Source organism: Equus caballus, chromosome 13 (genome assembly GCF_041296265.1).
Source record: "Equus caballus isolate H_3958 breed thoroughbred chromosome 13, TB-T2T, whole genome shotgun sequence".
Classification (NCBI taxonomy): Eukaryota; Metazoa; Chordata; class Mammalia; order Perissodactyla; family Equidae; genus Equus; species Equus caballus.
In genome coordinates, this window is record NC_091696.1 from 44,239,366 (window position 1) to 44,255,485 (window position 16,120).

A 16,120-nucleotide genomic window follows, 5' to 3' on the forward strand; every position below is an offset into this window, starting at 1 on the left:
TTTTCTTAGTTGTCTATTTCACAATGTTCCTTACCTTTGGAAGCCATCAGAATTCCCATCCTAATAGCTAAATAAGGGCATGTTTGGGGAGGACTGATGTTGAATAGAACTGTGTGTTGTCTGACAAACAGCAGAAAAGGCAAAAATTCCTTCAGCAGCTTGTTTACATTTGGGGGTCATGAAAATGGGATTTTTCTGGGAATTTACTAATCCATATCCATCTGCTCACATCTGCCTGTAAATGTGCCTGTAAAGTGAAATGATGCCTTTTGTGCATATGAGCAATCCTTTTTTTGTCTTTTTCAGGCCCTAAGTTAATGGATTTCACTTACCACGCTAATCTAGATCATAAATGTAAGAAAGATATTTTAATTGGTAGAATAAAGAATGTTGAAGATAAATCATGGAAAAAAATACGTCCAAGACCAACAAAAACAAATTATGAAGGACCTTATTATATATGCAAAGGTATGTACCGTAATTACTTAATTGGTGTATGTTACGTAGTGGTAAATGATTTGCTGCATTTATTATAATGGTTCCAGTATTACTTTACTAAAAATATTTCGATAGGGTTAATAGCAAGTCCCTTGGATTGAGAGATTAGTATTTTTTATATTATTTTTACCTTTGTTTTTAACTTCTTATTTAGTGTATGTCTTATTGTTGTTTATGGAAACAGGGCTTTGCCCAGATTTTAAACAAAACTGTCCCAAACTTTAAGTTTTCTGACTTAGTCTAAACAGGGTCGGAACACTGAACTGAGGCTTTGAAAATATCGCTCGTTTAAGTTGCTTTTGAGAGAACTGAGTATTTTCATTTTCGTCAAGACCACCTCATCTGAACAAGCTTCGAATGTCCCGAGATGGTTTTTTAAACTTGGGTGGAGTCCATGGGAGTATCAAGGCTTTTCCCTGTCTGAATGAAAAATAATTTAGACTTGTGGTTGCAGTCTTTTTTAAAGAGTTAATACCATCCCTAAATAGTAAAATACATCCTTGTTTGAGGCTATCCATGAATCCTTATAAAAATTCAAATGATGCCCTAAATGGGCTTAATATTCATTGGCTTCGAAAAGCTCACGTTTTAAGTGTCTTAATTCCCTGCCTTCGTAGATGTGGCTGCTGAGGAGGAATGTAGGTATTCAGGCCACTGCACGTTTGCTTACTGCCAAGAAGAGATAGATGTCTGGACGCTGGAGCGGAAAGGGGCCTTCAGTCGAGAGGCCTTCTTTGGTGGCAATGGAAAGGTCCACCTCACCGTGTTCAAACTTCTCCAAGACCATCTGGGAGAATTCATGTTCCTCTGTGAGGTACTTTCTCCAAACCTTGTTCTCTGCTGTAAAATTGGTCATGATTTCTGACTTGCAAGCCCAGAAGTATGAAGTCCTTAGCACAGGGCCTGCCATATGATAAACATTCTCTCAGCAAGCGTAGCTACTACTTTTGTCCAAAAGAATAATAGGAAGACTTCATATTGACTATCGATTGGTATGAGTATGTAATGTATAAGTGTGTACGTTAGTGTGGTACAAAAGTGCTATTTTGTATTATGTTTTTGTGATAATTCTTCTTCTCTGTCTATTCCAGAAATGTTTTGATCATAAGCCTAGAATGATAAGTAAAAGAAATAAAGATAATTCTACTTCTTGTTCTCACCCGGTTACAAAGCATGAGTTTGAAGACAATAAGTATGTTGGTAGTTTCTAATTTTTATAGTGACAAAATAGATTCTTTTTTAGATTCAAATAAAACCAGGGTACTGTCTGCCCAGGCACCTCGCCTCCCCTTTTGTTGTTGTTTTGAAAGATGATGAGTATTATAAAATGTCTCTTAGTAGATTTTGCTGGGAATTAAAAAATGAACTATTAAATTGATATTTAATACAGAAAAGCATGATTTATGTATAGCTTCTCATGACACGGATTTAGGTATTTTGTGACTTACCATATAATTATCCTCCTTTCTCCCCAGTTAACCCAATAATTGCATACAGTGATTTACTTTTTCTAATAAAGATTTAAAATGGGGGTCGGCCCCGTGGCCGAGTGGTTAAGTTCATGTGCTCCACTTCGGCGGCCCAGGGTTTCCCTGGTTTGGATCCTGGGCGTGGACATGACACCACTCATCAGGCCACGCTGAGGCGGTGTCCACATAGCACAACCCGAAGGACCCACAACTAAAAATATGCAACTGTGTACCGGGGGGCTTTGGGCAGAAAAAGGAAAAGTAAAAATCCTTTAAAAAAAAAAAAAAGAAGTGTGGATTAGGAATTGTAGGGAGTTTAAAGAAAAGAAGATTTAAAATGTATTTTCAGTCTAGTACTTGACATTTATATGTATACATATATATATTATTTTTTTCTGAAAAAGCTATGGCAGAACACTATTAATATGTTATTCCATTTTCCTCGTAGGTGCCTTGTCCACATTTTGCGAGAGACAACAGTAAAATACTCCAAAATACGTTCTTTTCATGGTCAGTGTCAGCTTGATTTATGTCGCCATGAGGTTCGATACGGCTGTTTGAGGGAAGATGAGTGTTTTTATGCGCATAGTCTCGTAGAGTTGAAGGTCTGGATACTGCAGAACGAAACAGGTAGGTTTGTGCACGGTTGAGAAATAGGTCCTCCAGTGCAGCCGGGGTTTGATGAGACAGTTCCGAGCCCTTCTCCATCAGCCTGCTGTGACGACACTGTTGATTTTAGCCCAAGCTTTTTTTTTTGTTTTTTTTTGAGGAAGATTAGCCCTGAGCTTAACATCTACTGCCAATCCTCCTCTTTTTTTTTGCTGAGGAAGACTGGCCCTGAGCTAACATCCATGCCCATCTTCCTCTACTTTCTATGTGGGACGCCTGCCACAGCATGGCAAGCCAGGCGGTGCCATGTCCACACCTGGGATCCGAACCGGTGAACCCCGGGCCGCCAAAGCAGAACGTGCGCACTTAACTGCTGCGCCACCGGGCCGGCCCCACTGAGCTTTAAACTATGTATCCCTTTTCATTTTTAGAGTGGCCTCTTTTGAGTACGTTCTCGTGTAATTAATTGCCGATGCAAGTTCATGCATGTAGGATGGAATCGTGAGGAAGAAAGATTCCTCAGAGGCCACCGAGACCTGTACTTGTAAATATTTCATCTTGAAAAAGAGTAATGCGCTCATCCTTGGAGATAGATGACCCTGCCTGGGGATAATTGGGGAGGCGAGTCTGGCCGGGACCAGACTGGTGGAATGTTGTTACACGGAGAACCTACAGGGAGGCTTATGCATTTCCCAGGTATCTCGCATGATGCTATCGCTCAAGAATCTAAACGGTATTGGCAGAATTTGGAAGGAAACGCTCCTGGAGCTCAGGTATCTTCTCTTGTGTCCTTTTTGCATTTGGCCTCCTTTCTCGAACGGCCTCGTGGATATTAGTTGTTGGCAGTGGCAGTTTACACTTACAGTCCAGTTACTTTCTTAAGGTTTATTGAGTCGAGTAATTTTTAAGGTGAAAACAAAATTCTGAATTTTAGTTGATCATCATCAAGAAACCCTAGGCCTCCCATGATATCCGCCAAGAGTGTAGGATACAGTTTTCTTATTCAGCTTAATTGACAAGACACTTGGGGTCTTGGGCTGTGGGATTCTTGCAGTAGGGGAGGTGGCTTGTGGTGGTTTTGCTTCCCACCTGGCAAAACGGCTTTATCCATGAACCACCTCCCCCTGCCCCCCCCCCCCCAAATTCCATTCCTCCCCGCCAAAGCTGGCTTTCATAAATGGAGGTTTGGTGCCTGTACTCTGCTCTTATCATATTCTCTTGCATTTGGGCAGAGAATTGGAGATTTAGCTATCAGATCATGATATAACAGTCAAATCATCATACTGGGCAAAAACAGAAGTTGTATGCTATGATGAAAAAAAGGCATGGCGATTCAGTATTTTGTTCTCAGAAAACTGGTTTTCTGTTAAAATTTAAACTGATCTTTTAATTGTTGAAGGTACTTGGCAGTCAAATAATGCCTGGATCTCTTAATATGAAGATAAAATTTGTGTGTGCTCAGTGTCTGAGAAATGGTCAAGTCATCGAGCCGGACAAAAACAGAAAATATTGCAGTGCAAAAGCAAGACATTCGTAAGTGGTGTGTGTGTGAAAACAATGCCGACTTCATAATTATCTGCTTCATTGGTGTGAAATCATATATATAAGGAAAAAGATTAAGACTGGAGAGAGCAGAGGAAAGTAAATAATTTAGGAGTAATTACAAAGCGTAAAGGAAGACATGTTTAGGATTTAGTAGCTAAGAATTCAGCAAAATTCAATAGTGTTTTTTCTGTATTTTATCAATTCTTTGTTTAGGATTTGTAGGGAATGTTTATTTACAAAGATCAACAGGAAGTGAAATGACAGAATCATGAGGCGTTTCTTTAGAAGGGTTGAGAACAAAACCTCTGGTCCTTGGGTACAAGCTTTGTACCTGTCCCTTTGTATGATGCCTTTGCCCGTGTGTCTTTGTTTTTTCTGAACTCCATTTTCCTTAGGTGGACCAAAGATCGTCGTGCGATGAGAGTGATGTCTATTGAACGTAAGAAGTGGATGAACATCCGTCCTCTCCCCACAAAGAAACAAATGCCTTTACAGTTTGATGTACATACGTAATTTTTAAGCCACTTTTCTTTATTAGGCATTTCGAATCCTTAGAAAGTAGTCGTAACTCAGATTGAAACTGGAGTCCTTGAGTACTGCTCATGTAATGAAATTTAAATGATCCTCTCTTGTTTTCCTTCCCTTTAGTATGTGCGTGTGGCTCTGTGACAGTTTGCAGATAGGTTGGAATTTTACGAGTTGCTTGGAAAGAGTAAACACATTATCAAGAAGTAGAGGGTGGAGAAACAGTTATGGGCGTGATTTAACTTATTTTTCAGGTGAATTACTTTGGGGAAGGAATGGAAGAGACTTTCATTTAAGTTTGATTCCTCAGCTTTGATTCCAAGCCCAGGGCCTTCCGTGTTATGACGCGTGCTATGCTGAGTTGTTTCTGTCATGCCTGTCTCTTTCACTGAAGCGTGGATGCCAGCTGAAACATACCCAACTTTATAGGACCTTCTAAAAGTAACCCAGAGGAAGAATGTTCAGTGTTAGAGGAAGATGTTCCTCGAAACCCTTTGAATGAAAATACTAGACCAACGTAGAGTTAGGATCGCATCTCACTCCTGTGGCGGCACGTTTCCTCTTGGTCCCCCCCGGTGCCCTCCGGGGTCTTGAAGGTGACTGTCTGAGCAAACCCCCCAGGCTGGCCCGGGACTTTCCTCTTCGCCAGGGAGAGGACCTAGAGAGTCTGCAGATTTCACCGAGTGAGTTAATGGACAGGGTCCCTCCGGGTGGAGACAGGTAGTAACCTCTCTGCCCCGGGCGGAGGAGGACGAAATAGAGAGAGAATTTCCTGCCCAGAGAAGCAGTACAGAGGGATTGCAGTGGCGCCCCGTAAAGGAGGCCTCCCTCCCTGAATTGCCAGAAAGAGTTGAGGAAGAGGCGGATTGCCTTCCCGTCACCCAGAGCACTTTGCAGTTTTGTAAAACGTACGCAGGTGACAAGGTCAGTCTTTGAAGGAGGTGGCGTGCTCATGTGTCACCCACAGTGCTTTAGGCTCATAGATGTGGGTGAGTTACTCAGTGGGGCCTGCAGGAGGAAGAAGGTTTATCGGAACCATTGATACCTTGTGCTTTAAAAGATAATGGAGATTATGGGGTATTCCTCAATATTTTGTTAAAACGAAGACGACTGAGAACATTCTAGTTCGTGAGGCAGCTGCCTAGGGACTGCCGTCTCGAATGTGGTGTACTGCGTACAATGTTACAGTAGCTTATTTCTTCTTTTTTTCCTGCTATACTAGGTATTGCTAAGGGATCCTTTTTCTAAAAGAAGAAATAAAACTGTGTGTGTGTATGTGTGTAGACAATGTATGAGGTGGAAAGAGAGTGGGCTTCAGAGGGTCCTGATTGAGTTCCTGAGCCCCAGTTTGCTTGTCTGTAAATGGGAGTAATTCCGTCCGAGGGAAGATTACATGAGATGGTGTTTTGTAAAAACCCAGCACGGTAGCCGGCCTTCTCGATCTTCTCTTCTCCCTGCTCCTTCCCACTGAGCTTTGAAAGACTATAGTAAATGTTTCCCTGGTAATGTGTGATAAGTACTTCTTAGGGTCTCACTGGGAAAAGGACATAATCAAGTCAGTCACAAGAATGTTTTCTCGACTCCTGACTTTATGCGGAAGATTGTGAGGGTGGGGTCACTGGGAGGAGGTGGACAGTGTTCACGGCTGCCTGCTGTTAGATTTTTAGCAAAAACTGATGCTCAGCATCTAATATTATGTGAACTAAGTAATATATAGGGCCAGCTCCTGTTGAAACACAAGTGAAGTAAGATAAGCTAACAGTTAACTGTGCTAAGATTTATGCTCTATGAAGACAAGTAGCTTGATGATATTTAAGAATGGGCTCTCAGTGATGGAGATTTTCTTAGTTCTTCATAGTCACAGTTCTTAGGGAAGTCTGTGTTCTGATTGCTGTCACTTTATTTTCTTACCAGTACCACTGTATTTACCATGTAAAATAAAAGTGCAAAGAAGAGGTATTATTCGAATGCTCTGTAACTGGCTGGCTGGTTAGGGTGATACTTGTTTTCAGACAATGCGTATCTAGTAACTTGCGGCTGAGGTTAGCTGCCAGTACGGGTTATAAGTCAGCGAAATGTCGAGATGTTTTTTCTGACACTGTTTAGTACCTGTGGCGTCATGTGCAGTTTCTTTACTCCTTCCCCAGTGCTGACGAGGAGGCGTCCGGGGTGTAGGGCAGGGCAGAGCAGGGCCTGAGAGGCTGAGGGAGCCAGATTAGCATTGCGGAGATCAAACGTTCTGCTCTGTTCAAAGCAGATACTCTGAATAAGTGAGTTTGTAGAGACTTCTTGTAAGAAAATGTTTCATATTCCAGTTCCATACCTTCTTTCTTTTGGAAATTTCCTGTGGAAAAATTTTGAGACAGAAAGCTTATATTAATACCATCTCATGTATTTTGGGCTTATAGTCGTTTTGAATAGAACCAAATTAATCTTATTTTAAAATTATATCGCTCAGCAATAGCATGGATAATAATGTTTATTTTGCTTAAATGTGAAAACTAGGCAGTTTTACTAAGCGTACTCTGTCTTAAAGCGTATTCATATTTTTTTCATACAGCTGTGCAATCATATTGCTTCTGGGAAAAAGTGTCAGTATGTTGGAAACTGTTCCTTTGCTCATAGTCCTGAGGAGCGTGAAGTGTGGACTTACATGAAAGAGAATGGGAGTAAGTTGATGTTTCCCTGTGGCCTTGACGTCCATGAAATCTGGCTTGCCTGAAAGTTCCTTTCCTCTCTGTAAATAGGCCAGCTCCCGTGAACACAGAAAGCAGTTTGCCTTCTGAACAATTGCACCGTTTTATCCATGGAGCAGAACCTGACATCTGAGCTGTGTCTGCTTAGATACAGATGTCTAGGTCTGTGTCCCTTAACATCATAGATGTGTTCCCGGAAAATGGCCTGGGAAAGTTGGGTCCTTCTGTGACTGCTTCACTCGCTTCACCTGCTCCCCTTGTGGATAGTACCCCTGAGTCAGTTGGCTTAGAGCTGAAACCTTCTTCAAGGAGCCCCTCCTGGGAGAACAGGCCCAGATTCAAAGGCCTGAGGAGAGAATGTTTATCTTGGTCATGCTTCAAGTTTGCTGTGGGAGTCTTTGAGAGGCGTCTCAGGCAGCCTCTCACTTTTGATCAAAAAATGTTTGACTGCAAGGATCGTTGTTCTTTAATCTTAACTGATGGAAATTTACCCCCTGCTTGTGGTCTGCAGTCTCTAGATTAGAAGAACCAGTCGGATTGAAGCATGTCACCTGCTGTGTTTCAACCATGTGAAAATTCAGTGCCTTGTGGGATGGGACTCCTTCTCACTGTCATGCTTAGAATAAGGACATGCAGCACTGGGGATAAATTTGGCCACACACACGCCTCTCTCCCTGGGGACATTTGGCAATGTCTGGAGACATTTTATTGTCATGACTTGCAGGGATGTGCTCCTGGCATCTATTGGGTAGAGGCCAGGGATGCTGTTAAACATCCTACAGTGCACAGGACAGCCCTGCACAGCAAAGAATTATCTGGCTCAGAGTGTCGGCAGTGCTGAGGTTGAGAAGCCTCGACTGTAGCCCTTGACAGTACTGTGGAAGACACTTGTTCTCACCATGGGGAGAGCTTACGGCCGCTGTCCAGGACCTGATCACAGTTGTGTTGTAAATTGCACCCCAGCCTGTCAGTCGTCCTCTGGGAGGGAGCGTGGCTTGACGGATGGACTCCCATCAGGGTCAGAATCTCATTCCCAGTAGTGTGTGTTTCTCATCTTTCTCAGTAAAGAGCGAGGAGCGTATCAGCTCCAGGCCCCCCAAGCCGTGGTAGTAGCCTCGTGTGGTTATGACAGTGATGACGAGTGTTAAACGCGGGACAACATGAAGCCTGCCGAGGCTTGCCTTTTAGCAGTACGCTTAAATGGTTCTGAGCATTACACACCCCCAAGTGTCTTGCAAGTGCAGGGAGGAGTTAATCAATCTTGAAAACTATTGTTTGCGGTCTGACAGTCCTGACTTTGCCGCTTGCCCGTGAGCGTTTACCTGCTGCGTGGCCCTGGACCATCTCCATGTCTAATGGAATCAGTTCCATTCAGCCCTCTCACTTTTCTTTTGAAAATCTACTTCCGCTGTTAGAAAAAGTGTGCATGATCTTGCCTGTATCAAAGTGGTCTATTTAAATCTTTGCTGCTGAAAGTGATTCATTTTTCTTTAGTACAAGATATGGAGCAGTTTTATGAACTCTGGCTCAAGAGTCAAAAAAATGAAAAAAGTGATGATGTAGCTAGTCAGTCAAACAAGGAAAACGGAAAACAGATTCACATGCCGACAGATTACGCCGAGGTCACCGTGAGTACTGTTGACTGCGGCCTCTCCTTTCCTTCCGAGCCGCTGCTGGAGCCTGTCTCTCCTTTCCCTCTTTCTCCGGAACCTGGTTCCCTCCCTCATGCCCCCCTCCCCCTGTATCTTCATCTTCTCTCTCCACTGGGTCCCTGCCATTAGCTTAAGTCTCCTCATTCTAAAAAATCCTTTCTTTGATCCTTTTTCTGACTTTGGAGCCAGAGAATTGTGAGTGTAGGTCCTGGTTCCTCTCCTTACCAGCCTGTGACCCTGGGCAGATTATTGAACGTCTCCGAGTGGCGATGTGACGGGAAGTGAAGTATACTGAGTCTGTGACACTTATCCCAGTGCCGGGCCACAGGAGGTGCCCAGGACGTCCTCCTTTCTCTCCTGACCGGCCCGCGCTCTGGCCTCTGTGTCCAGGGTTCTATGTGGACGTTAAGTCACCTGTGGCCTTTTACTGTTTTTGTTGTCTTTTAAATTTTTCAAAAAAGTAAAGAGGATAATATAATGAATATCTTGAGCCCTCTGTCCCAGGTGAACTGATGTTAACGGTTGTTTTTGCTTTTGTAAAATAAATAAAATGTTGCAGATAAAGTTGGCACCCCATTTGTCCCCCTTCCCAGAGGGACCAGATCCAGTGTGTGTTTTTCCAGGCCATGTTTACCCATCTTTGGCATATTTATTCTTAATCTCCAATTCTGCCTGGCATGTTTTTTTAAAATGACATAGGCACATGTGTCCACTATGCTGCTGCTCGTTTCTCATTTTGTTTTTTGGCACCTCTCCATGTTGATGCATTCGGGTCCAGGTCACGTCCATGGCCTGGCCTTGCCCCATTTCTCTACTCGTGACGGGCCCTGGGAACTCCTCCCTCTCTGCTGAAGCTCCATGCAGGTTCCCTTGCCACATTTTCTTACGGGCTCCTCTGGTTCCCGGAGCAGGGTCACCAGAATTGCTGGGTCATGAGATTTACCTGGGGTGTTTAATAAGCCGGACTCTTCATCTGCACCCCAGACATACTGAGTCTGAGTCTCAGGGGCAGTCTCCAGCTATCTGTTCTTATCCCGTGTTGCAGAGGATTCTGACCCAAGGCATTTGGGAAATGCTACTACACTGGGAGCTTGCGTCTGTGGCCACGCTTACACCCCCATACCCGAGCTCCTTCTGGGCAGGTGTGGGCCCCGGGCAGTGTCCTCCCAGCATGTGTACTTCCCTGGCGCCTGGCCAAAGGCCTGGCCCACAGTGGCAACTCAGGTCCTGTGTCCTGAAGGGAGTTGCTGCCTGTCCCTCTGCAGTTGGCGAGCCCTGGGCTTCCCCGTCCTCTCTGCTTTTCCTCGTGGGGTTCCTCCTTCCCACAATCCTTGTGTGAGCCTGCCCCTTGTCCTTCCCACAGACGTCCTTTTTGCACACCAGTTCTGACCACCTGCTTGCCCAGGACGTCCTGGACACCTGATCGGATCCTTGGCCCCTGCTCTCTGCTTCCAGTGTTCTGGCACGCCTCCCAGTGTTGGGGTCCTTTCCTTGGTCCCAGTTCTGACTGAGTTTTATATTCTTGCCTGACTCCCCACCTACACGGGCTCCCGAGAATACGGTCTGGGGCGAGTGGTTTCTAGTCCCCCTGGTGCCCTGAACAGCGTGTGACACCTCGAGGGACACAGCCAGCACCCACTGACGGACGCGTGTCTCTGTGCACCTTAGGTGGACTTTCACTGCTGGATGTGTGGGAAGAACTGTAACAGCGAGAAGCAGTGGCAAGGCCACATCTCCTCGGAGAAGCACAAAGAGAAGGTTTTCCACACCGAAGACGACCAGTACTGCTGGCAGCACCGCTTTCCAACAGGATATTTTAGTATTTGTGATAGGTGCGTAGCTTTCCTAAACCTCCCCCTGAAAACTGCTGACCCCGTGTGACCCTCACGCTCGTTATGTCAGTAGACAGAGACCATCTGGGTGACAAAGTCTCGTAATACTGGAGGCTTCGATTTGGGCTTAAGGTTTTAGTTCCTTTTGAACATTTCTTCAGTCTCCTGTGGTTACATGAAAAGATTTCCCGGTCTGCCGACACTGGTGAGAAATGTCTGAAGGTAACTGAAGAGAGAAGCGTGTTCATTCAGATTTGCCCAAATGATCTGCGAGTTCTCAGTGGGGATCACCTCACCCTTCACCACGACCTTTCTCGTGGCAGATGCTCATCAGCTTTGACACTGCCTTTAAATTCAATTTCAAGTGTAAATTTGGAACTTACTCAGGTCAGAGGAGAATGTTAGTGTCACTCCTTTAAGTTTACTTAGAAAAGTTTTCAGTGAAAAACTAGATAATTTTGAATTGTTCTTCATTTTGTTAAATCACTGTTTATATTTAATTTCCATATTTAGACCCATATGATACTTAAAACCATTGAAGACATCTTTTGTTTTGTTTTTTGTTTTTAAAGATTGGCACCTGAGCTAACATCTGTTGTGAATCTTTTTTTTTCCTTCTCCCCAAAGCCCCCAGTACATAGTTGTACATTCTAGTTGTACGTTCTTCTGGCTCTGCTATGTGGGACACCACCTCAGCATGGCTTGTTGAGTGGTGCCATGTCCACACCCAGGATCCAAACCGGCAAAACCCTGGGCCGCCAAAGCCGAGCACATGAACTTAACCACTCGGCCACGGGGCCGGCCCCGAAGACGTCTTTTACTTAATGCCACTTCTGATTTCTTTCTACTGCAACAGGAAGGACTGTAGTCTTTTTTCCCCCATCAGTCAGCGTTTTTCATTAAATACATTTAAATAGTTGACGAATTTCTCTATTGTGGATGTCCAGACTGTAAAATATTCTTTTTTTTTTTTTAGGCCTAAGACTTTGAACTAAAAGTTTTATGCAAATCATAAAGCTAGTGAAGTGCAGATTTTTATGAACAACTTGTGGGTGTTCACCGAGCTGACTTGTCTTAACAGGTATATGAATGGTACCTGCACGGAAGGAAGCAGCTGTAAATTTGCACACGGAAATGCTGAACTTCACGAGTGGGAGGAAAGAAGAGATGCCCTAAAGATGAAGCTCAACAAAGCAAGAAAAGATCACTTAATTGCCCCAAATGATAATGACTTTGGAAAATATAGTTTTTTGTTTAAAGATTTAAACTAATATGCTGGCTTTTATGTATGTTACCTAATCAGAGCATTGACCAGAAAAATTGAAAGTGTTCTAAGGCACGTAGCAGAGGAGCTGCAGACTTTCTGCTTGTATTGGCGTCTATCGTCCCTCCTGAGCAGCAACCCACAGTAGGTAGGAAAACGGGCTGTTTGACGGGTCTGGCCATGCTCTCACAGCACCGTTGACATGAAGTGGCGAAGTGACCGCCACCCAGTTGCCATCTGTTGAACAGACTTTTGGATGAAGTGTGTTGGGTAAGAGGATAAGGTTATGTCTAGGACGACTCCTTGAGTTGGTCCTTCAGATAAGAACCATGATGATGAGAGAATAAACACTGTATTAGGATCAGAACACATGATGGATGAAATTCCTTACACATTTTAAGTGGAACGAATTTGTTTAATATAATAAAGTTTGCTACTTATCTGTACGTAGGTTGCTAAAAAGGATTTTCTTAACTCAGATTTTAAGCCAAATAACCATTTAACACTAGTATACGTTAAATGGGGTATTTTTCTGTATTTGTATGTTTCACTATAATAAGGGAACTGAGGATAATGTGCATTGAGAATATTTTGAAAAATAATCAGTTGACTCAAATTTTATTTCTTGGTCTTTTGCTGTTTAAATGATGATTTTGAAAGATTACACTTGTACTGTTGGTATTGTGTAGTGTATGGACCAATATTGCCTGTAATAAAGATTTTATATATAGATGTCTTTCATTTTCTCACGTGGTCCTTTCCCGACAAAGAATCGAGACCGGGTGCTAAATTCACAAGGTTTGGGGTTTTTTAAAAAACATTTGTATTTAAGCATTTAGTGGCAGAATGCAAATGAGAGGGCCACGAAAGCACCTTTTGTCTCTGTGCCGCTCCCTTCTGGATTTGGCTGAATAAGAGGCTTCTCTGAACAACCGACACGCTGACTCCTCTGGGAGCTCCTCTGCGCTTCACGCTGATGACTGGCCGAGGGGCGGTCAGCTGAGACGTGGGCTGTGGCCTCCACAGAGGCAGCCGTTTAGCACAACGCCCTTGGTAGAGCCACTTTGGTTGTTGAAAGACCACTGAAGACCTGGTCGGGAGGAGGAGAAAGTGGTAGAGGGGAGAGGAAAGGAAAAAAAAAAGAGGAAAATGCCAACCCTGTATTAATAGCTGAGGAAACAGTACTAATGGGTGTGTCTACTCGGACACGTTTGTCTCCACAGGGTGGTTTTTTTCAACAAATAAGAAATGGAGATACAATTCACATAACAAACTTTACTTTTTAAAGTGTGTACAATTCAGGGGCCGGCTCCATGGCTGAGTGGTTAAGTTCACACACTCTGCTGCAGCGGCCCAGGGTTTCGTGGGTTTGAATCCTGGGCGTGGACGTGGCATAGCTTATCAAACCACGCTGAGGCGGCATCCCACATGCCACAACCAGAAGGACCCACAAGTAAGAATATACAACTATGTACCAGGGGGCTTTGGGGAGAAAAAGGAAAAAAAAATCAAGTGTACACAATTCAGTGCTTTTTAGTATATTCAAAAATGTGCTAAATCACAATGAATTTGAGAATATTTTCTTTACCTAAACCTCCCCCCCCCACCCCAATCTGCCTACTCCCCCTGCCTCTCAAGCTGTAGACAACCACTGGTCTGCTTTCTGTATGGATTTGCTTGTTCTGGACATCTCATACAAGTGGAATCAAAATATGTGGCAATCTGTGGCCTTTTGAGACTGGCTTCTTTCACTTAGTATGTTTTCAAAATCCATCCATGTTGTAGCATGTATCAGTACTTCATTCCTTTTCATTGCCAAATAATACTCCGTTTTACCGATACACCACGTTTTGTTTATCCATTTCTCCGTTGATGGGCGTTTGGGTGGTTTCCCTTTTGGCTCTTCTCAATAGGAACACTCACATGCAAGTTTCGTTGGTTGCAACAAGCTCCCCCATCAGCCCGTGAGAGGCCGCAGGTGGATGCTTCCCCTGCCCAGCCCCCTGTGATGGAGGCGCCCCGGGCAGGCAGGCCAGTGCTGCAGGTCCTCACCCCTCTCCATCACCCTGATCCTGAGGACTGTTTGCATCGAGTCCTCAATGTCTGTTTCCACTTAGTTCCAGGAACCCGCATCCAATGGGAAACTGAAGGAGAGCACATTCTCTGGGTAGTTGGTGCAGGTTTCAAACCCTCTTTAGTTGGCCTGGAGAGATTAGAATACAGGCTTCTTGTGAGTATTTGTTGCAAGCGATGAATGCCAATTTCCGGAAAGCCAATTCTGGGGTCTTCATACAAAGTCTCTAAGAAACAACCACCATTGGTCTAGAGTACTCAGGCTCAGGGCGTGGGCTTCGTTCCCACGTTACCCGCCATCCTGTACCTTGTTAGGCATGTCCCATTTTGTAAGTAAATGCTTGGAAGCTTTAGAAATTAAGGAGCATTATTTCTCTCTGGTTCTAAGAAAGGATTAATATCTGGGAGATATATATATAACCTTTCCCCTGCCCTCTACTCAAACTCCAACTTGGCCATAGTATAAAAAGTGGCCACGAAAGCTCAGGTACTGGTTGATGTGGGCAAGTTAGGGCTGACTTAGCCTTGAAGAGAAGTGCAGTCTGACTCGGGTGTATTCTGAAATGAACTGATCATTGTTTCAGAACATCCTGGTGCCAGCACAGCAGCCAGATGTCTAGAAAGAGAAGAGGAAAGGAACTAAGCTTTTATTAATCCGGGGTGGTTTCCTGGCCTGTAGGATACTGCCCTATATTGCCGCAAGGTATTGTGGGTCTCATGAGATAACCCACAGGAAGTAAAAGTACTTTGAACCTTATAAAGCCCTGTGCAAACGACAGGTGTCTTATGGAGGCGTAGGACAGATTCTGTCCTGGCAACCTACAGTGAATGGAGACGGGTGACTTTTGACCATATTTGTTTTCATTAGTAACATATCGTATAACTCAAATCTACGTAAAGAATTCAAGAGAACCAGAAATGGTAAATAAGGAAGTTAATATAAAAAAACCAAATATATTTTTTCTCTGCTTAACTTCTTTAAACCAGATTGTATAAAACAATGTAACACTTTATTATTGTTTGTAATATAATAGATTTTAAAAAAGTAATAGCACAAAAAAGGGAGGGAACAGAGCTATATTGGAGCAGTTTCTATATCTTACTGGAATTAAGTTAGTATAAATCCAAAGTAGAAATTCCGAAATTCTCAAAAAATGTATATCGTAATCCCTAGAGGAACCATGAAGAAGATAACTAGAAACAAAGTTTAAAATCATTAAAGGAATTAATGGTACACTAGAAAATATCCACTTAATACAAAAGGAACTAAAGAAGGAACAAAAAAGATGACAGAGAAAACAAATAGGAAAATGCAGGGTGTAAATGAGCTAGCAACATTCCGGGGCTCGGTGGTGGACACACTGAACGCTCCGTCCATCCACAAGGCAGCCACCGGTGGATGCATCTTCCATCCCTGGAAACCTGGCTCCAGGCTCACACAGCTGACCTGTGGCAGAGGTGGGGGCTCACCGTAGCTCTCAGCCTTGCTTCTTGTTTGTTCTGCACCCGGCATCACAGAGCCTCAGTTCCCCCGGTTTGATTCGCCTGGTTTCTAGTTCCTGACAGTGGAAGTCCCGTTTTGCTCCGCAGCCCCAGCAGCTGGGGAATTATGGACACTCCCTTCGCCCCAGCTGCACGTGTCCCTCTGTCTCACGGAAAACAATTCCTTCGTGTCACCCTCGAATCACATTTCATCCCTCACCGACCTGTCCTTTTTAATCACAAAAGTTATTTATAAAGGACTCCACATTTAGAGTCAGAGAAGACTGAGAGTCAGCAGCCCGTCACTGGAGCAGCTCCTGCGCCCCGCGCCCGCGCAGACTCCCTAGACGGTGGGCGTGGCCTGTGGGGGCGGGGGCGGGGCCGAGGGCGGGGCGGGGTCCGCGCAGGCTCGGTGGGCCGGAGGGCGGGGCCGCCGGCGCCGTCGGCGTCCGCGCAGGCTCCGTGGGCGCAGGGG

The 16,120-nt window shown here is 44.3% G+C and overlaps 1 protein-coding gene and 1 long non-coding RNA gene across 4 annotated transcripts in view; one reads left to right on the forward strand and one right to left on the reverse strand.

The window, feature by feature from the left end:
• The window catches only part of ZC3H7A (zinc finger CCCH-type containing 7A), a 33,475-nt gene extending 20,649 nt beyond the window's left edge, over positions 1-12,826 (forward strand). For all 3 annotated transcript variants that reach the window (XM_023616306.2, XM_001491187.5, XM_070231009.1), the window contains exons 13-23: positions 307-468; positions 1,116-1,312; positions 1,590-1,690; positions 2,416-2,597; positions 3,273-3,349; positions 3,976-4,109; positions 4,517-4,622; positions 7,207-7,315; positions 8,837-8,970; positions 10,663-10,826; positions 11,908-12,826. In XM_023616306.2, coding sequence (XP_023472074.1) covers positions 307-468; positions 1,116-1,312; positions 1,590-1,690; positions 2,416-2,597; positions 3,273-3,349; positions 3,976-4,109; positions 4,517-4,622; positions 7,207-7,315; positions 8,837-8,970; positions 10,663-10,826; positions 11,908-12,097 — 1,556 coding nt within the window. In that variant the 3' untranslated portion in view covers positions 12,098-12,826. The remainder of the gene's footprint in view (positions 1-306; positions 469-1,115; positions 1,313-1,589; positions 1,691-2,415; positions 2,598-3,272; positions 3,350-3,975; positions 4,110-4,516; positions 4,623-7,206; positions 7,316-8,836; positions 8,971-10,662; positions 10,827-11,907) is intronic.
• On the reverse strand, positions 12,519-15,989 carry LOC138917015 (uncharacterized). The gene is made up of 2 exons (XR_011424340.1): positions 15,634-15,989; positions 12,519-14,779 (listed from the first exon to the last, which is right to left on the reverse strand). It is a non-coding gene; the product is annotated as an uncharacterized lncRNA (long non-coding RNA).
• Between the last annotated feature and the right edge of the window lie 131 nt (positions 15,990-16,120).